The sequence below is a fragment of the Tarenaya hassleriana genome, unplaced genomic scaffold (assembly GCF_000463585.1).
Source record: "Tarenaya hassleriana unplaced genomic scaffold, ASM46358v1 Cleome1, whole genome shotgun sequence".
NCBI classification, from domain to species: Eukaryota; Viridiplantae; Streptophyta; class Magnoliopsida; order Brassicales; family Cleomaceae; genus Tarenaya; species Tarenaya hassleriana.
Window position 1 is genome coordinate 6,111,447 of NW_010960187.1, and position 21,176 is coordinate 6,132,622.

Here is a 21,176-nt window from a genome sequence, read left to right on the forward strand (position 1 = left end):
ATGCAACTTTAATGTTATTACGAAACAAAATTATAATTCAACAAGGGGATGTAGCTCAGATGGTAGAGCGCTCGCTTAGCATGCGAGAGGTACGGGGATCGATACCCCGCATCTCCACTTTTGATTTTGTTTTTTTTATTCACACAGTGGAAAAATGTTGAATGATGGATTAAATGAGACCAAAGCCATAGTTTTCAAAACGGATCAGAGCAAAATCAAGAAGAAAAACATATTTCTGCAGAACATCTTTTGCGCGGTGGTTGTGGTCGTGGTGATGATGATTCATCACCACCAGATTCACAAATGAAGTGAAGAACACGAAAAAAATTACAACAACGATCTCTGGCTTCTAAAACGGGTCTTCGTATCAACCTTGGCTTTTTTTTTTTCCCACACGAGATGACCACTGGCCATCATCGTCATCATCTAGCTTTAGATAAAACCGAAACAATGGAGTGAAAAGCAGTTGCAGCGATCCGCGTTTTGATCTGTCCGCGTCGCGGAATCGTTCTGCGTTTCTCGGAAGCATCTTTATCTCTCCTCCTCTTAACCACGACGATAGAACCTTCCTTGATCTTCCCGTTCATCGTGTATGCAAAGATATATGAACACATGAACAGAGGATAAAACCCAAAAAAAAAAAACCCTCAGTTTCTTGCTCTACAAGCAACCTCTGAATCTGTAGATGCGCAACCTGATCCACCCTTTTTGCCATAAACGTGGTGTGCGTATATATAGCGGTCGCGATAGATGTTGTGGTGACACTTCAAAGCGGTGTTAGGGCACGTGCCAATTTGCATGTTAGCATCGGACAAAAGTACTATGGTCTCATTTGGCATGCTTAGTTCTTAGATCCTATTGGACCGCTTGTGCGCTAGACCTTATTTTATTGTTTTCCCCCCTCCAAAATCGTTTGATAACAAAAGCTTAAAATTACAGATTTTTGAAGTTCCAGCCAAGATTTCAGACAATCCCAGAACACGTTAAAAGCTTACACCATTGTGTTCGAGTCACAGAGAGCACGACAGTTTCCTTTCCACATGGACATCTGAAAGGCAAAGTTTTATACATTCTGGTTAAGAGACATAAACCTAAACCCAAGAATCCCAGGACATAGCTCCTCTAACTAGTCGTCGTCTTCATCGCGGCTAGAACATGTTTCAAGAATGGACAGAGCAAGCAACGGTCCGATGAAAGGTGGGAGTGGCGGCGGTCTGCTGAAAGCGACGGCCGGATCAGATATTTCCTCTGTTTTCTTCATTGATCCTTCTTCCTTGATGCCCTCATTCCCATGTTTCTTCGGCATTACAGTTCCCACAACTTTGCCTCCTCCTGATGCATCATCAAGAACAAGAATCCACCCATTTCGTTTTCTTATTCTGAGCCAAATGAAACTGAACCAGACCGGACGCAAGTGTTAAGATATGGAAGTTACCATTGGATCTTGGAACTGAGAAGATCGGCTTCACTTTGTATGTTGCAGGGTATAGAACAGGACACCGCCGCATGTCGGTTTCTGAAATTGGGAAAGAACATTCATCAAGGAAGCAAAGAACAAGAGTAAGCAAACCGGAAAGAAGAAACAAAACGGGAGTTGATTTTTCCAACGATTTATAACTACAGACAGTCCCTGTAATCTGTGAGAAACCATTATGTATGAGCTACCAAACAGATTATATACTTGGAAAGATCACTAGGTGAAGAAAATCTCAAATCTTCAATTCCTTCGGTTTCTTGTTCCGATTCAAAATCTTGAGAATTGCTGCTTTTGCAGCAGGATTTCAGGAAGAATCGAGAACCATCCAAGAACATCATCAGACAAGCTAAAACCCACTAAGAAAATGAGAAAAGCAGAACCTAATGTCCAAACTTCAACGAGATCTAACAACATATGATCTCTGAAACGCAAGTCAAAAGAGAAGCAATCCTTTCTTATATGATCTAATAACCCAATTATCGGAGAACACAACGGATTTTAAAATATATATATATATATATATATATTAAACATTTCTTCTATGTTGATATGCATTCCTTTCTCCCCCACCAGTTGAACACGATCAGAACATCAACGGTGACATAACACCCGCAGAGCAAAACATAAAAGGAATCATCTTTCGTGAAAATATCTACCCAAGAAGATAAATTTCAAAATACCCTTGATCCAGATTCATAAACCCATCAAATTTCCAAAGACAAATCGACTTGGGTCAGTGAAATCGCATACAAAGACTAAACATCAGTATCAGAACCTGCAATTGATCGCCACGGAGATCGTGGGTATAAAAGCGCATACCGTTTTCACAATCGAGCACCACGACTTATATGGCTTTTTGCCTGGATGTGTTCTTGCTTTCTTTAGTGACGACTCGTTTTTGCTGGAGAGTTCCGAAGGTCAGAGACGGTTCGAGAAGCCTTTTTTTTTTTTTTTTCCTTCAGAGATTTTGTCTACTTCGGTTATTTATTTACCTAGGAAAATATTTCATAACGCGGCCCGAACTATTCCATTATTTCTTTTCAGCCCCAATATCAATGTATCTCACAAATAAACCCATTTATAGCCAATGGCAATTTATTTGTATATGTACATTTTGAACTCCATGGTATACTTTCCAATATTAAAAAATAACATTTCTAAAAAAAATTAGTTCATCTTAAGGTGTTGAAATTGAAAGTGAGGAAAATTGAATATATACGTACGAATCCATAAAACAAGAGAACTTCATATTTTATAGTAATTTCCTATTCTTTGAAAAGCATATAGAATCGATCGATGTCCATGCATTCATAAGCAATTCATGATTAATGCTTCGAGATGAGATTCAAGATTAGATATATATAAACTAATGCAATACAATACAATTCCCAATCATAGGTAGAAACGAGATTTTCATACGATATGTTTATTAGAAACGCATTACATACGAATTAAATAGGTCTTGCCCCGACACACACACAACTTAATTTGTCCTGCAAGGCATACATAAATTCTCGCACAAAGAAACCGATATATCAATACATTGTCACAACAATCCATACATATATACATATACAGATTACCCATATGACTATATATATATGATATAAAACTCAATCACTTATGTTATACAATTTCCAGTCTTAAAGATCCTCGAAGAAATTTAACAACAAAGCCATATCATACACGCGTTTGGGAGTTTGCACATTTATGTGTTGTACATAGAGATATGTATCCCTCTCTCTATATACACGCACATGTATAAGATTAGATGATTAACCTCCCATTATTATGCCCAAGTACTGTAGACAATGACAAACCCTAATTTCATCAGATCATAATCCTTACTTATCGCCGAACAAGTATCCAAGAGATGAACCTCCACCGGGAACCGATTTCACCTTCGTAGTCGGACGATCCTGAAATTTTATCAAAAGCCCAAAAAAAAATTCCTTACTCATTTCTATGAGGGGAACCCAAAAAACAACCTAGAAGAAGAAAAAATAAACTTACGGTGACGAAGTTGCCGGAGTTTTGGCCATGGGCTCTATGATAGTTATTGTTAGAGATGGCGATTTGAATCTTGGGCTTGTCGTCGCCGTCGTCTACTCCGTAAGGTGGCGTTGGTTTTGCAGCGGCTGGATGAGGAGTTTGCGGCGGCTGATCATTTTCCGACCCGAAAAGATAACCTAGGGAGCTTTGTCCGCCGCCATAGCTGCCGCCTCGGCTCATCCTTTGATCGATGATATTATTTAGCTTCGATTGATGAAATTATTAAGAAACCCTAGAAACTTGCTGTGCAGACGATTCGTAGTATATTCAACTAAAGATCGAGAGAGAGAGAGAGAGAGAGAGAGAGAGAGAGAGAGAGAGAGAGAGAGAGAGAGAGGAACCCTAAATAGAGAAGGAAATGGAGTTATGAATAGGGTTTGAAGGGTATGGTGTCGAACTTTGCTTTATCTTGAAGTGTTGTGAACTATTTTATTTTTATTTTTGGTAACATTATTTAAAATCAAATTAAAGCTTAACATAAGCATTTTCACAATACGATATTCACAAAAAAAAAACATATCACAATGATCATAGATTGATGTTTTTTGTAGATGACCCGACCAATCTTTCTATTACTATTTGACAAATTTCGTGAAAAGAAAAATAAATGGTGGAAATATTTGGTAAAGCTGGATTTTTTTCGTCGCAAAGTTTAGTTTATTTAGCATTAATCTATAGATCCTAGCTAGGGCTATAATTATGTTTAAAGATATATAGAAAATTAAGGACATTAAATGTAGAAAAAAAAACTTGTATTTTTTCCAAACAATAGCTATTTTTCATGTAGCTAAGAAAAACTATATTTTTTATTAAAATCGAAACCCAAACTTATCTCCATACACAATAATCGATAAACATATGTTTATGATTAATATATAGCTACTTGATCTATAATCGCTATTTGGCAAATCCACAGCCGTTTACCTTGTAATTTGAAAGATTTTTTGTGTATGATCCGATCCGAAGGACTGTGCGATGGATTCCCACCGTTATCAAAAAGAAAAAAAAAAATTGGTCTCCTATTCGCAATTATGCATTTTACTGATATATAATACGTGTTGCGTGTGACTAAAATGAAGATGAAAATAAAAAAAATGAATAAATAGAATAGGAACATTTGGACATATTTTCCGTAATCACATGTTTGTGGTTTTTTTTGTTTGTATTTCACTGCACACACCTGTTATTATTACATAAATGACGAATAATCTTAATCGTCAGAGCTAGGGTTTTTCGACAACAGTTTATATACCAACCGGACAATATATATGTGTGTGTATATATATATTAAAAGAAATATTTAACAGCAAAAAAAATTATTTCTTAAAAATGCCAAACTAACATACATATATATATATATATATATATATATATATATGTGTGTGGTCTTTGGCTTGACAACATATCCAATACACTATCCGAATTTTGGAGTCGGGTCGAATATTCAACAAATTTTCGAATTATTTATAAAACAAAGTTCTCAATATTGATTCCTTTGAATACAATAAATTAGTAAATAGTCGATGTACCCGTTGAAATATTTGCTTCCATGATCGAATACGTCCTAGCAAGAAAAATGGTTTGAAAATCGCTTTTATGGCATGAAATTCGATGTATTAACATACAGTGGTTGTCAATTATAAAATTGGTTAGAAAATCATCATCAAATATGGCAATGTACTAATCGATAAAGACTTTTCCTATGTGGGAATAGGATCGCGTACCATCACTAATTAAGACTTCAGTTTAGTTGAAACATCAAGTTTCTGCTAAAATATTGTAAACTTCAAGGTAATATATATATATATATATATATATATATATATATGTGTGTGTGTGTGTGTGTTAGTTATTAACAAAATTTCTATTAATTCAACGAGTTGAAACATTATTTTTATCTAACATTTATACTATCTGAACTAATAAATTTGTTAGAATTGAAAAATAAAAGGAAATTTAGTGATGACGAAAATAAGATATTTTAATATAATGTAATGAAAAGGAAACAAAGTCAAATTAAAAAGTTGCATAAAAATCATATAACATATGAATCTTTTCACGGAAATAGCTCTTTTGAAATTGGAAGCTAATTCTATTTTAAAATCGGAGTTAATTACTGTTTATCAATAACAAAAACTGTCATGGATCTATAATCGACATGGTCAGGTGGCTTGGGCCTAATCCTAATTATTATATTACTCAATTGATTTAAGAAGAGAAATAAAGGCACCTTAAATTTAAAAAAAAAAAAAAGTGGTGTTAAATCAAAGTCTGTGACTGCGACGTAATTACTTTATATATATATATATATATATATATATATATATATATAAATAGAAAGCTTACGGACCATAATTTATGTGGTATATATACATAATCAATCTTAGAAAAAGCAATTAAAAAAGGTGGTCGTCCACATAAATATGAGCCATTGACAGTGATTAGACAAACCCTAGCTAGAAACAAAATAATAAAATATTTATAAGATTTATCGGATCAAATCGGATACGTTGGAGGGGAACTAGTAGGGCATGCATTTGGGCTGCATTTCATAATCACTTGTCGATTAAGGTGGAACCAGTCAATATCTTTATTTTATTTATTTTGCACCACTTATATCTAATCTTTATTAAAGCAGCAAAGAGGAATTGATTATTTTTATAATTTGAAAATTATTGTAGTATATATATTATTAAACGTTAACACGTATGTTTTTTCGGTTCATTCTTTTCCGTTGCTGAATCTTTAGATGGATCTTTCAGACATATGTTTTTGTATCTTCGTAAGTGTGACCTGTCAAAATGTTCATACCATTAGAAATATATGATCTAATAGAGAGTGAAATGAAATATTAATGTAGATATTAACTATTTTATAATATATGTGTAATGTAAGTTAAAATGAAAAAAATAATTGAAATTATGAATTATGGAATACATTTTGTGCATCAAGAAATAAACGATGTGATATTAGGAACTCTAATTTCCTCAATGAATAATAAATTCAACGGTGGAAAAAAAATGAAAATCAGTGAGACGTGAAACGATGTCGTACGATATTATGTCTCATGCCATGTTCCCCTGACCATATTATATAATACTAACAATTTTAGGGTCAACCATATTTTACAAATCTCGTAACCACTCAATAATTTGTAAGCAAAGCCAAAAATAATCTAAATTTCATTAGGGTTTTATACCTTAAATTAACGATTTTGTAGACATTTAGACTATAGGAAATAATCTCATTAATATAATTATGATTTATCTTAGATATTATATTTAGAATATTCTATTGTATTTTGCTATATATTAATGTATATTTTGCAAATCATCAATAATAGAAAAATATTCTCTTATATAGACTATGACACATTGTCCTCGTTAACTTGAACAAACATAGAGTCTCAATATAAAATCCTAGTCGGTCGAAGTAAATTGCAAATACGCACACAAATATCATTGAATTTACCCAAGAATTACAGATTTGAGAAAAGGCATAAATATTATTCAAAATTTTGTGATTCAACCGGTAAAAAAAAGAGTACAAATCTTTTTCAATTCGGGTTCGAGTCTACATTTAGCGAGAGATATTCAGTTAGACTTCTATGGTCCTTTGAAAGATATAGTTGAATCGAAATCCGGATTATTAAAAAAAAATCGATGTTTTTTGTGAATGATTAATTTTATATACCGTAATAAACTTTACAAGAATATCAATGTTATAACCGAATTTTCATTTCCACACACAAGAAAACATATGTTACAAAAATACAGTTATTTTTTTTTAATAATATCATTTTTTTTTGTAAAGAAATGGAAATTTTGACATTAAAAAAAAAAAGAAATTCCAAAGGAAGCAGTACGTACCTCGTTAATTCCAAGAACAGCATGTATCGTATCGAAATTTTATAAACTGTACCCATATTTCCTCGTACTCGATTTGGCAACTCAGCCGAACGAATCTCCATTGTCTTAACGATCGACTTCACCAACATCTCTTACGAAATTCTTACAAAATATATAGATCGAATGTATCATATTTTCAACACACAAGCAACACGTTAAGCTTATTTTTCGACTTCTGAAATTAGGGTTGGGCTTTTGGAACATGAAATATATACACCTCTCTAATGTTTTATACATTATATTATATTCTTCTATATCAACGCTTACCATACAATGCATGAATTCAGAGAATGGCCAATTTTCCATTTTATTGCATTCGATTCGATTTAGCACATTCGGTGAAGGCCCAACAAGGCTTGAGATCCACTTGCTTCGAAACAATATACCTTTTTTTATGCTTTTGGGCCCTCCCAAATTAGTAATTTTAATTTTATACTTTATTTCAGTTAAAGAAACATGTATAGTAGATTTATTACAACTAATAAACAAAATCACTTTCTATAAAATATCCCGAATAAATCTAATTTGTAAGTTTTGAGTTTGAGTGATTAGTTAGTTGATTTTTTTCTTAAATCCATCGTGTTAAAAGAAGCCTATTTTATTCTTAATTTGTCAAGATTAAAAATCCAAATTTGTCTTTAATATTTTTCTTTTGAGATAATTTTACGCAAAACATTCAATATATACTTAATTTTTTTGTTCGGAAATCATGTATAAATTGTTTCATCGAGTATAAGTGTCGTATTAATTGTGGTTAAAGAAGAACTTTTCTTTATTTAAGATTCATAATTATGATAGAGAAAATAAAATATATAAAAAAAAAACAAATAAAAATGTTTACAAATACACGTAATTTTCAAAAAATATGATTATTTAAATGTTTAGATTCTGTTGGTGTTGTTCACATAATTTTTATTAATAAATTTATTTGAGGTTAAATGAGATTGTTACAAGTTTTATTTTGAATATTGTACATATACACATAATTTTCAATTTTAAATAAATTAAACATCTAATTTTTTGTAATATTATTATAGGCTAGTAGCCATGAAAAAAAATATATCGCGTTCTCTGGTTAAAAAAAAAAAAAAAAAAAAAAAAGGCCACGGCACTCTCTACCTCTCGTGTACTCCACCATCAAAATGCTTTTGGTCGGTTGATATCCTGTCGTGAGTTGCGAAATATTTTATTCACAATTCCATTATTGTATTTATCCCACCCACTTTCTTTTACATTTATATTATTTTTACCGAAATATTCGTTTTCTTTAAACTTTGTCATATATGGATATTTTCCTTTATTTTTCTAAAAATTATGAGCATGTGCACCAAGACGAATATGTTTCCAAATATTTGGACACTACAATACTGATAAAATTGCATAATTATTTCAAGGAATGCATAGAAAAATGAAATTAAAAAAAAAACTGAAATTGTATACCAGTGCGATGTTTTCACACATGTCTTGATGGAAAAAGAATTATACACCGTATTTCATAGATAAGAATTAAAAGAACTTCTCGCCTCCGACTGAATTTTGTAATAATTAAATTAAAGATAAGAAAAAAAAATATAAGAAAGATAAAAACGAGGTACATATATATCTATTTATAGGTGTAAAACGAGTCGCGGATCAAGGATTGGCTCACGAGCTGACCTATATTTTTTCGAGTCGGACTCAAATATTTTGAGCTTAGAAAAAACCGGGCCAAACGAGCCAGCTCGTCACGAGTCGGGCTGGCTCGCGGGCCAGAAAAACAAATATTTTTTAAAAAATTTTAAATTTTATATATTTTAAAATATTTTTATATACAAATTATATTTTTATTACATATATTTAGTTTGTTTTTGTTTAAAATTTTATTTTTGTATTATATTTTAAATATTTTAAAATATTTTTTAAATATTAAAATTAGTTTTAAAAAATTTTTAGTATTAAAATTTATTTTAAAAATTTATATATTTGGCTCGCGAGCCGGCTCGTTTGGTTCACGGGTTAAGACGATATGGATTGTGCTTATATATTTTTGGCTCACTAAAAAACGGGCTGGGTTGGGCTGGACTAAAAAAATTTTAGATGAAACGAGTCGGGTTGGGTCGGACCGGGCCAGTCCGTTTTACACCCCTAATAATATTAAGAATAACCGAAGATTTAAAATTAGTGATTTAATTTAATTTATTATTGTTCTAACCGAGCCAGCTCGCCACGAGTCGGGCTGGCTCGCGGGCCAGAAAAACAAATATTTTTTAAAAAATTTTAAATTTTATATATTTTAAAATATTTTTATATACAAATTATATTTTTATTACATATATTTAGTTTGTTTTTGTTTAAAATTTTATTTTTGTATTATATTTTAAATATTTTAAAATATTTTTTAAATATTAAAATTAGTTTTAAAAAATTTTTAGTATTAAAATTTATTTTAAAAATTTATATATTTGGCTCGCGAGCCGGCTCGTTTGGTTCACGGGTTAAGACGATATGGATTGAGCTGATATATTTTTGCCTCGCTAAAAAACGGGTTGGACTGGTTGAACTAAAATTTTTCCAAATCGAAACGAGCCGGACTGGACTGGACCCAGTGACGGACCCAGAAGAGATTATGAATGGGGGCAAATAATATACATGCTCTAATTTTAAGAGAAAAAATAAAAACAAAAGAATAAAAGGGGCACACACAAAATTTTAACGGGGCATTGCATTAATTTCGTTAAAATTTAATATATTTATAACTAAATTAAAATTTTTGATGGGGGCACAGGACCCACTCAAATACAAGTGGGTCCGCCCATGACCGGATGAGCCCGTTTTACACCCCTATCTATATATATATATGCTCACGGGTCACGGCACGGGAGAGGCAGTCGTAGCGTGCAAGGGGGCATTGAATGTTCGAATCATTATATATTATTATAATTATTACTACGACTATTTTCTACGTCCGTTCTCATTTCCAAATTCGTTACATTTTTTTCGTCCATAATCCATATGCCTTAAAAAAACGTAAATTAGTTTTATAGTTTTTAATGGTGGATTAATCCGTTTATTTCAAAACTACATTTTATGGATAATAATGATGATGACGATGATGTAGAAGTAAGATATTTTAGCTGTTACGAAGTTTGGAAAAGAAGTGAACGAGATGACGGATTCGTCTAGCTTGTACGTAAAGAAAATAGATATCTTGATTTTCGTAGATTTTGTATATTATATATATGTATCCTCTCTCTATATATATATATCTATATATATGTATGTACAGAGATTGATCTACAGTTTGTAAAAATGAGTCATAATCAAATTTATCTCTTACATTAATTATATAATGAAGCTTTGATTATGGGTAGGAACTTGTACAAGGTGGATATATATATATATATATACACGAACAAATCACAGGGACATGGTTAACACATAGACACACGCATGAATATATATAGATTATGGGGTCGCACATGGATTTTCTTCACGGCACGGGATAAAGGTGGCTTGCACGATTTGGAATTTTATAACATATTTCATAGTTCTCTCCTTTTTCCAAAAGGAAAATAATAATAATGCTTTTCCTTGGCCATATTACTAATTTAGCTAATCATTTTTTTTTTCCTAAATGTATTAATTGCTTCTAATAACTTCATGTACTTGTGATATTGGTTACGCTCTAAATGTTTATTATAAAAGGAAATCATCATTAATGGCGTGATAAATAGGTTCTTTATTATTATGATGGTAAAAATAAATCGTATGATTTAACTTGCTTACTTTGGTATATACATACATACATACATATGTATATATTTTGTGGTTGTTCAGATTGAAATTATATAAAAATAATAATAAAGAGATATGATGCCATTTTTGTTTTTTTTTTGTTCTTACTTTTTGCCAATTCTTTGAAACTAATTTACAATATCATGACGCACATGGTGGCGAATAACACGAGAATCTTATAGTCAAACATATTCCGTACAGTTTCAGAAACTTATAAACAATTATTTATTTTTACACTTTCAGAAACTATAAAAAAATAGGGAGGGGCTTATGCCCCCTTATATAAGAAACCACCTCATTTCAAAAAAAGAAAAAAAGGTATTTTCCACTAACATCTCTCCTTCTCCCTATAACCACCAATGGTAAACCCTCTCTCGGCCATCGCTCTCCTCCTCTTCCTCCTCGTCTCCGGGGGAGCCGACGCCAAACATCACCTGAAATCCGGCGACTTCCAATTCCACCGTCGCGGCCGCGGCCGTCCCGCCGCCATGGAGGAGGTCGAGTACTCGGCGGTGTCGTGCAGGGCGTACTCGGCGTCGCTGGACGAATTCGGCGGCGTGGGCGACGGAGTGACGTCGAACACGGCGGCGTTCCGAGACGCGGTGGAGCAACTCAGCCGGTTCTCGGACTACGGCGGCGGTTTGCTGTTCGTTCCCGCCGGCCGGTGGCTCACCGGAAGCTTCAACCTCACCCGCCACTTCACCCTTTTCCTCCACCGCGACGCTGTCATCCTCGCCTCTCAGGTTTGTTTTTTTTTTGCTTTCCCCAAGTAATATTTTTTTATTTAATTTGAAAACACAAAAGATTCAGATAATTTTTTCACAATTTAAATGATATAAACATACCCCATCCACTTCCCCCTTTTCCCCCCCCGCGACGCTGTCATCCTCGCCTCTCAGGTTTGTTTTTTTTTTGCTTTCCCCAAGTAATATTTTTTTATTTAATTTGAAAACACAAAAGATTCAGATAATTTTTTCACAATTTAAATGATATAAACATATTATCAAATATCATATTTCAAATTACTATTTTATTTCATATAGAATTCTGGGATTATTTAGCCGGTGAAATGTAATTCTGCAAAGTCAGGGATCATTGAATTGAGCTTTGAGAATAATTAAGGATCCTATGAAAACGCTGCGTGAAGGCGTTACACAATTCTAGGAAGGTTTTAGTGGGGTCCACCTTGCGGTTAGAAGAGCGGGGCCCATATGGTTGGGCCTAAACCGTCAAAAAAATTTGAACCCACGGGCCCACATATTGGCCCAAAACAAGAGACCATATAGGCCCATGTTCGTGAGTCGTGTGAAATAATCACTTGGCCCAAAACATTAAACTAGAATTAAACATTTGTTAAACAATTTGGCAGGACGAGAGTGATTACGAGGTGATAGAGCCGTTGCCGTCGTACGGACGTGGGAGGGATACGGAAGGCGGGAGGTACATCAGTCTCATCTTTGGCACCAACCTGACCGACGTTGTCATCACCGGTAAGGCCGTATGCTATATATTATAATATACGATCCCAAATAAAATAAGATAATATATATATATATATATATTTGTAATTTCTTGGTATAAATATAGCTGAAATTGTTGAGCAATTTCGTGAAAGGTGAGAATGGGACGATAGATGGGCAAGGGGAGCCATGGTGGGGGAAGTTCAAGAGAGGAGAGTTGAAGTACACGAGACCTTACTTGATCGAGATCATGCATTCTGATGGGATCCAAATCTCCAGTCTCACTTTCTTGAATTCACCTTCTTGGCATATTCATCCTGTCTACAGCAGGTAATTCATTAAACTCGGGTTTTGGTACGGTTTAACCTATCTTCTATCCGTATGATTTATGTTAAAACTCGGGCTAATGATGCTAAATTGAAATGCAGCAACATTCTTATCCAAAGCCTGACGATACTGGCTCCAGTAACGGTTCCTAATACCGATGGTATCAACCCCGGTAAGAGTCCCACCAACATTCTTGACATACCGAGCATCATGTTCAACCTAACCGATCATTCTGTATATCTCCCATATGGTGGAAGCGATACCTAGAAAATTCATGGTATCAAGACTAGTACCCGAAAGATTCGGGTATTGAAATTTGATACCCGGACTTGTACTCGAGGTCGGGTATCTGTGTTACGAATGTTTGGAAAAAAATTTGGGTATTGGATCCGAAAATTATTAAAGGTTAAAGTTGTTACGAATAACCCTAGGCATTTTTTAAATAATCTAAATTTCAAGGGGTTTAACCGTTTTTTATAACTCTAATTAAGTATTTTTGACAATAATCTAAATGACTAGGAATATAACAATCTTTAACAAAAAATTTCGGGTACAACCTGACCTGCGGGTATTATAATAATTTTACCCATTCCAAATCCGTATAAAACTGAATACTAAAAAATCGGGTACGGGCCGATAATTGCGAATACCCGATTTTTGGATAATTTTGTTCCGCCCTAATTTCCACCGCATTTGTAATCCTTTCCGTGTAGATTCTTGTACGAACACGAGGATTGAAGACTGTTACATTGTCTCTGGCGACGACTGCATAGCTGTGAAGAGTGGGTGGGACGAATACGGGATAGCGTACGGAATGCTCTAAATGTTTATTATAAAAGGAAATCATCATTAATAGGCCCTCGGCAGCGAAATGTCCGGCGGCATTGAGGATGTCCGAGCTGAAGACATTGTCGCCATCAACTCCGAATCTGGTGTCAGGTACGTAAGAATTAGGCGGTTTGGTTTACTGTGTTCTGAACCGGTTTGGTTTAGCGAGTCATGAATTGAAAGTTGAAACGAACCACATTGATGAAACCCTACTTAAGGTTCGATCAAATCAAGCTGAAACCGGTGCTTGCCGGTTTGCGTATGGTTTTGTTCGCTTGACTCGAGTTAACCATTATGACTCATCGGTTCAATTTCTAGTGTTCTTAACGCAAATAGAAAATTCATTGAATCTCGACTCGGTCAAAGTTATGGTAAACCGGTCTGATGAACCCGGTCTATTTGATGAACAAATTTCTCTTGTATCCCTGAAATCTACAGGATCAAAACCGCTGTTGGACGAGGAGGATACGTGAAGGACATATACGTACGAGGAATGACGATGAAGACAATGAAATACGTATTCTGGATGACCGGAAACTACGGGTCTCACCCAGACGAGCATTATGACCCAGAAGCTTTACCGGTAATCGAAAACATTAATTACCAAGACATGGTGGCCGAGAACGTGACAATGCCGGCTCAATTGGCCGGTATACCAGGAGACCGGTTTACCGGAATCTGCATATCGAATGTGACAATCGGTTTAGCCAAGAAACCGAAGAAGGTCCTTTGGAATTGTACGGACGTTTCGGGTTTTACGAGCGGAGTGACTCCGAAGGCGTGCGAGTTGTTGCCGGAGAAGCAGCCCGGGACGACGGTTCCCTGCAACTTTCCGGAAGAATCTATTCCGATCGAGGAGGTCAAGCTCCAGCGATGTTTCAGCAGGGGGAATAATATGTGATGAAAATGGCAAATGTATATGTAATGTAAGAGCGTTTTCATACAAAAACAGTTTCTTGGGTTGCAAGAAACATTCTTACCAAAGGGAAACATGGGTGGAAGAATAACAAACAAGCGTTTTTCAACATACTGTGACGTTTCTTCTCTAAGTTGTGGTTTCAATATGTAATGAACAAAGACTTGAAATGGATAGAATCTGACAAGAGCCGGGAAGAACAGAGCTCCACTTGAGTTATCTTCCTGGAGTTGCTGAAGCAGGAAGACTTCCTCTTTCTGCGGCTATGTTTGCTCTCCCATCGTCGACCCTCCTGTCGACGAGATGAGATAGATTTCAGGGAAAGATTTAAGATTGAAAAAAAAAATTAGGAAAAAAAACGGACCATTGGGGCTGTCGTCACAGGCAGGGGGATTCTCTGTCTCCCTGGGAGGAATTCGGGCCAACACTTTCTTAACCTTCTCAACGATTATATCCACCAAATCTGCTTCTTTGCTGAGTGAGAAAAAACCAAAGACGTTCTAATGGTCAAACAGCAAAAAGTCGCAGTTTCTTGTGTGTGTATATATATATAGCAAGTCGTCAACCTGCCGTAGGCTCCATAGGTGAAACCAGTCGTTGTCATGACACACTCTAAAGCTTCTCTCCAGGACATGATCCTGTCTTCATTTCTCGATGTCCGGTAACGAAGTTTATCGCTGAGCTCTCTCATCCGTCTTCTCACGTCGGAGGATTTGACGTTGTAGAAGATGGGAATGACTTGAAGCTTCTTCGTGGCCATGAGATTCTTGATCTCAACTAGCTCGTCCAAGCTCAATCTTGATTGCGCGTATTTGGTGGAGAAGATGACGAGGGCAACCCTCGCTTCTCTGATGCTCCTGTTGAAGGTGTCGCGTGGGTCTTCTCCCTTTATCAGCATCTCCACGTCGATGAACACGCCTATCCCGTTTCTCCTCAATGCGTCCACCAGACAGCTGAGGAAACTTTTCCGTACGTCCCCTCCCCGGAAATTTATGTATACTTGGTGCTGCTCCGTGCAAGATTTTAAATTAGGGCTATATATATCATATATATAATATATGAATATATCGATGCTGATTGATGGAGAGCCATACATACAATTCAATGGTTATTGGACCTTAATTACCTCTGATGGAATGTTGGCTAACATTTCCTTCACCCTCTCAACGACTTCATCCACAAAAGGGGCCTGGTATCTGCCAATGGAGTGATGAATAAAACTATAATGAGACCCCTAGGCTTGGCCAAAAGCCTCAAGCAACATGCAGGATTAATTTTGCAATCTTGGTTTTGACATCTACGTCATTATGCCATAAGTTTAAACATTTGTGACCATCAATGTTTTAAAACAAAGACTAAGTCTATGCCTTGCTTGAGTTCCTAAAACTTAGGGAAGCACCAAACCCTAATTATATGTTGTGTTGAAGTGTCATGCGTGGATGAAATAAGGAATCGTATCTTGAGTTGTAGTTAAAAGTGATATGAAGTGGGGGAGTCCCCAGCCTAGTGGTTAATGACAACCCCCCTCTACCATGAGGTTGTGGGTTCGAATCCCAGGTATGGTACTCCCCTTGAGCCGGTCAGCTTTACGAAGCTGGTTTACCTGCTCTGCGTGGTTTGCCGGCTACTGCGTAGGGCGGTGGGTTTTCTCAGGTCCGCGATGCTGTCCTGATGCCGTTCTCGTCCGGCCTATGGGCTGAGAGGCGTTGCGGTGTCCGATGTCCGACCCGAAGGGTTGTAGGATAGGGGTTTCCCATCGTACCAAAAAAAAAAAAAAAAGTGATATGAAGATGTTTATAGTTAGAAGACAGCATCACCTTCCATATATAAACAAGTAAAAGGGCAGTACCTGTCCTTTGCACAAGTCAAACCCATGATGTCGGAAACGGACTCCAAAGCGTCTCTCCACTGGTCGATCTTGGCCGACGTAAGCTGAGAGGCCTCGGCATTTCCCTTGGCCTCCCTCCGTTTGTCATTCTCCAGCCGCAGGAGAATGTCGCCGAACCTTCCCGTGGCATTTTGGACGTCGTCCGGCTTCACCCTGAAGAAGATGGGAAGAGTTTTCATCTTCCCGAGATCCATTCTCTTCTTGATCTCCACCAGCTCCCCCAAGCACCACTCCGAATCCGAGAAGTTCTCTGAGAAGATCACTACCGCGATCCTCGACCCTTTAATCATCTTTAATAGGTTTTCGTAGATGGGTTGCCCCCTCACCGCGTCCACATCCGCTGCCACCTTTATTCTTCCCCTTTTCAGGGCTGCCCTCAAGAAGCTCTGGAAGCCATACCGCACATCGACTCCCCGGAAACAGATGAACACTTGATGCTGCGGCGGGGGCGGTCCAATTGCCGAGGAAGATGCCATTGACCAGGAGACGACTCTTTCGTGTTTAGGACAAGGTGTGGAGATTTTGGTCGGATGCGTTACAGAGCTCTCGCTACCTAATGGGAAACTATATATGTACGTAGCTATATGTATTGGGTTTTGGGTCAGTGAATCTTTTTTTTGGTGACATATATTAGAAGCAGCATGCATATATATATATTGATTAGGTAGAATCTTGGTCAGCTGGGCTTTGGTCGTATCGTTTGAACCGGTATTGATGATGTAAATCCATTTCATATTCCTATATACAAAGGGAAAATTACAATATGTTACTCTATAACAAATATGTAATTTATTTTTTGTATCCATTTGATATTAGTTATTTCTTCTAACAATTGCTGTGATACTAGAAAGTAGAAACTGATGTGGAGGAATCGGTCAAGACATTTCTAACCAAATTAGGTTTGAAGTCAAGTCAAGGAAAACCGTATAGCTCCGAATGCAGTTGTTGGGATGAACGTTGTGGAATATTATATAATAAATACATAGGAGACAAACCGGAATGGATGAAATCCTTGACCGGTTGCGTTCGGTTTGTTGGATTGATTCCGGTCTAACCGTAATAATTTTTGGTTTTGTTTCTTGTCCTCTGAATCATATAATAGAAACTTTTCGGAACATCGAAGAACCACAACGTCGTATCCGAGATGGTTTTGTTCCATTCGTCAAAGAATATCCGCTTAGGTCAAGCTCCAGCGGTGTTTCAGCAGGAGGAAGAATATGTGATGCCAAGGCAAATGCGTGTGTAATGTCAAGGCAAATGCGTGTGTAATGTAATAACGTTTTCATATGGAAACGGTTTCTTGGGTCGCAAGAAACGATCTTTACCAAACGGTTTCTTGGGCCGGACTTTGGTCTGAGGTCGGAAGTCCGGTCCGACCCGACCCATCCCGAAAAATAGCCGACTTCGAATTGAGATATTTAGGCCAAAAAAATTTTGGACTTTCGGATCGGACTCGATTTGAGATTTGGACTCGATTCAGGTCGATTCAAAAAGCCTGATATTTAAAAAAAAATACATTTACAAAGAAAAATACTGTGCGAACCGGTCCAAGTCCGAACCCGAGATCTATAAGGCCACACTTCGGACTTGGTGATATAGACCTGAAAAAAATCGGACCGGTCCGAATCTAAAACCATCTCGAGCCGGGTGCGGGTTCGAGTCGGCCCGATTGATCACACTACTTGAAAATAGAAGCAAAGATCAAAATCCCAGGAATCTGCATATTTCCTGGTTGGTATTTGATTCAACAGTTGCATTTATACTGTTAATCTTTCTCACATGAAATTCTTATTCGATTTTTTCTTTTCTGAATCATTTTCGGAAAATTTCTTAATTTGATGAAGATCAATCCATAGTGAAATGTCAGAAACATGTTTCTTCTAACAGAGGACCGGTGCATGTATTTATTTCACGTATGATATAATCATATACATTGCATGTACAAACACGTTCGGCTCCAATAATTGAAGTCATCGTAAGGTCTTTGTTTAATATATAGGGTCTCTGCTGCCAAGTCTTTGTTTATGTATTCTGTTTATTTATATATTTGTACCGCGTCCATGCATTTTATATTTACTATGGCAACTAATAACAAAATTTCTCATCCTCAAATATTGGTAATATTTTTTCCATCTATTGTTTGCTTCAATTTGATAAAAAAAAATCTAGATATTCAGAAACTTTCAAAGTAAATAAAATAATAAAATTCAATATCAAGGCGTGTATACAATATTGCATATTGAAACTGAATATATATATATTTTTTGATAACCGGAATGGTTCCCCGGATATTCGACCCGACTACATCCACCCTAGGTTCGAGACCAGCCTTTGGATATGGATCATTTTGGTCCAGAAATTACATCCCTCCCCATCAGTGAAATCGAACTCATGACTTTGAAGATAACTTTGTCACCCCTCAACCACATAATCATATATGATATATGCATATCTAAATCTATATTGTAGTGTACACTGTACACAGTACACACAATTATACGTGCATTTTATCTTCATTTCAGATTTGCTTATTTCGCCCAAATTGATTGATGGTCAAAAGAGACATGCCAATTGGCATATTATATTATATTATAATTATTGATCTATGCTTTAGAAAAATGGGCCAACCATCCAAAAGGTTTTTGTTTTGTTTTTTTGCTATGCAGTTGTCCCGTCACCATGAAAGACTCAGTGAAGTGTCCACAGATACGCTTTTTGATATCATTCCAAGAACACATGCATCGATTAATTCACTGACCCAGAGACGAATTTCTGCGTGGAAAAGCGATATGACGATCAAAAGGAAACAGATCTAAGACGCCATTTTACACAAGAACATGATTAAAAGATGCCAACTCGAAAACTTGTTGCTTGAAAGCTGAATCAGACGAACAAGAACGTAGACAAGAGACAGTAACATCTTCGGTGGCGAGAGAGTGTATCCTTTCGGCTTTAGCGATGGCGAATCCTCTGGCGTCTTGTCGGGAGAGGCTCGTCTTTCCCATCATCACTCATACAGAAACAAAACCTAAACCAGTAGCAAACAAGTGAAAAGCACGTCGTACTCGTATCATCTCTCTCCTTTGGATCATCATCGCCATTAGGGACATCGACATTGCTGCCTTGATGAGTCGCTGCAACCAGTTGCGGTACCACGTTCATTCCACCCGTCACTAAGAATCAATTCAAACAGACGATCGAAGTGAATCATGTTTTGTAACCGATATATGAATAACGATCTATTGATAATAAACTGCCAACTTACAGATGGTTTTGGCCGGCAAAGGGTTACTTTGATTGCTCTGGACCAAAAAAGAGGCATTGTTATCTCCAATCCTCTGTACGGGAACCAAATCAACACCCTGCACGAAAATCATATTATCAAACAGTTAACAGAGGGACTTTCATGTAGTCAGAGATAGAGAGAGCTACCCCGTTGTAGAGCCCTAGTAAATTTGCAAATTGCTGGCTTCTTCTGCATGCCTGGTATAGGATACTGTTCTTCACGGTTTGATCCATTTTGTCCCAGTTCATGAAAACCAACGCGGGATAAGTCTGCTCGGTCAGCTTTAGAAGGGCAAGCCAGTTTGTGGCTTTTTGGACCGAATCAAACGGGCTGTGCGGTTGTAGCCCCTGAAGATTTGGCTGAAACTGCGGAAAGAATGAGTGGTTATTCAGGTTTAGGTGTTCAACAGGGTTCATACTGAATTGTCCTGTAAGAAACCCGAGGCTGTTCCTGTCCTGCATCGACGAGAGCAGACCGGGGAAAAGTGTTCGGCTTTCAGGATTCCATCTTTCAAGACTTAGAGCCTCCAACGGTCTCGACAGGTGGAACAGCTTCCCTAACTGGTTGACGTCGAACACAATAGGGTTTTGTGGTTCCTGTCCGTGAAACTATTTACTAAATAAGATACAGACAGAGACAAGACTATTCAGTAAACTTGAAAATACTGAAGATGGACATAAAGAGACACACACACCAGATGGGTTTTTTCCTTCTCTAGGGATGGAATGGGGGAAGAGTAGTTCTTTCTCTCCTCTGACGAGATTTTGGCGAACGCTCTCTTAACCTCAACGACGATCTTTTGAACGAAATCTTTCTCTGAGCTGCCAAAACAAGTTAGACAAAAAGCCAGCTGAATGTGGAAGCTCTAATCTTTGGACCGACCGTGTGAAAACACCTTCGTTATACCCTACATGCATCACAAATTAGTCACCTCTTCTTTTCGTAGGTCAAGCCAATGTTTCCCGCCACACGGACCAAAGATTTCCTCCATCTCTTGATTCTAGAGTTTGCACGTTTCCTCGCATTCCCCTGAAGTTCACCGAGCAAATCGTTCTCCAGCTTCAGAAAATTCTCGCCGAATTTGCCAGACTGTTTCTTCACGTGGGCAGCCTTGACCTTGTAGAATATAGGGATCGCATGCAATTTCTCCACCTCCATGCATTTCTTGATCTCCACGAGCTCGTCCAAGCACCAGTATGAATCTGCGTAATGCTTGGAGAAGACAACGAGCGCGATCTTCGACTTCCTGATGTATCGGAA

At 36.8% G+C, this 21,176-nt stretch overlaps 5 protein-coding genes and 1 non-coding gene across 7 annotated transcripts in view; 2 read left to right on the forward strand and 4 right to left on the reverse strand.

The window, feature by feature from the left end:
• The first annotated feature begins 44 nt into the window (after positions 1 to 44).
• Positions 45 to 117, forward strand: TRNAA-AGC. Its single transcript has one exon. It is a non-coding gene; the product is annotated as a tRNA-Ala (tRNA).
• Positions 118 to 940: 823 nt separating this feature from the next.
• LOC104814669 lies at positions 941 to 2,429 on the reverse strand. 2 transcript variants are annotated; one of them, XM_010542845.2, is made up of 3 exons: positions 2,297 to 2,429; positions 1,436 to 1,516; positions 941 to 1,332 (listed from the first exon to the last, which is right to left on the reverse strand). In XM_010542845.2, the coding sequence occupies exons 2-3, from the start codon at positions 1,506 to 1,508 to the stop codon at positions 1,127 to 1,129; spliced, it is 279 nt and encodes a 92-aa protein (XP_010541147.1). In that variant the 5' UTR covers positions 1,509 to 1,516; positions 2,297 to 2,429; the 3' UTR covers positions 941 to 1,126. The 2 variants fall into 2 exon arrangements, with proteins under 2 accessions (XP_010541147.1, XP_010541152.1); XM_010542850.2 differs by having other exon boundaries at positions 2,253 to 2,429.
• Positions 2,430 to 2,917: 488 nt separating this feature from the next.
• LOC104814684 (protein SPIRAL1-like 5) lies at positions 2,918 to 3,859 on the reverse strand. Its single transcript, XM_010542861.1, has 2 exons — positions 3,491 to 3,859; positions 2,918 to 3,396 (listed from the first exon to the last, which is right to left on the reverse strand). The coding sequence occupies exons 1-2, from the start codon at positions 3,707 to 3,709 to the stop codon at positions 3,322 to 3,324; spliced, it is 294 nt and encodes a 97-aa protein (XP_010541163.1). The 5' UTR covers positions 3,710 to 3,859; the 3' UTR covers positions 2,918 to 3,321.
• A 7,651-nt stretch (positions 3,860 to 11,510) lies between these two features.
• On the forward strand, positions 11,511 to 14,853 carry LOC104814710 (probable polygalacturonase). Its single transcript, XM_010542886.2, is given in 6 exon segments — positions 11,511 to 11,954; positions 12,581 to 12,701; positions 12,827 to 13,001; positions 13,100 to 13,170; positions 13,712 to 13,937; positions 14,265 to 14,853. Coding segments are annotated over 6 exon segments (1,440 nt in total). The 5' UTR covers positions 11,511 to 11,570; the 3' UTR covers positions 14,728 to 14,853.
• LOC104825027 lies at positions 14,680 to 17,106 on the reverse strand. The gene is made up of 6 exons (XM_019201602.1): positions 16,552 to 17,106; positions 16,346 to 16,431; positions 15,869 to 15,938; positions 15,309 to 15,748; positions 15,107 to 15,216; positions 14,680 to 15,034 (listed from the first exon to the last, which is right to left on the reverse strand). The coding sequence occupies exons 1-6, from the start codon at positions 17,104 to 17,106 to the stop codon at positions 15,006 to 15,008; spliced, it is 1,290 nt and encodes a 429-aa protein (XP_019057147.1). The 3' UTR covers positions 14,680 to 15,005.
• A 2,233-nt stretch (positions 17,107 to 19,339) lies between these two features.
• LOC104825034 overlaps positions 19,340 to 21,176 on the reverse strand; it is a 2,248-nt gene continuing 411 nt past the window's right edge. Inside the window, exons 2-6 of the mRNA XM_010557279.2 lie at positions 20,848 to 21,173; positions 20,611 to 20,737; positions 20,063 to 20,524; positions 19,896 to 19,992; positions 19,340 to 19,803 (exon numbers count right to left, since the gene is read on the reverse strand). Of these exons, the coding sequence (XP_010555581.1) occupies positions 19,583 to 19,803; positions 19,896 to 19,992; positions 20,063 to 20,524; positions 20,611 to 20,737; positions 20,848 to 21,173 (1,233 nt within the window). The 3' untranslated portion in view covers positions 19,340 to 19,582. The remainder of the gene's footprint in view (positions 19,804 to 19,895; positions 19,993 to 20,062; positions 20,525 to 20,610; positions 20,738 to 20,847; positions 21,174 to 21,176) is intronic.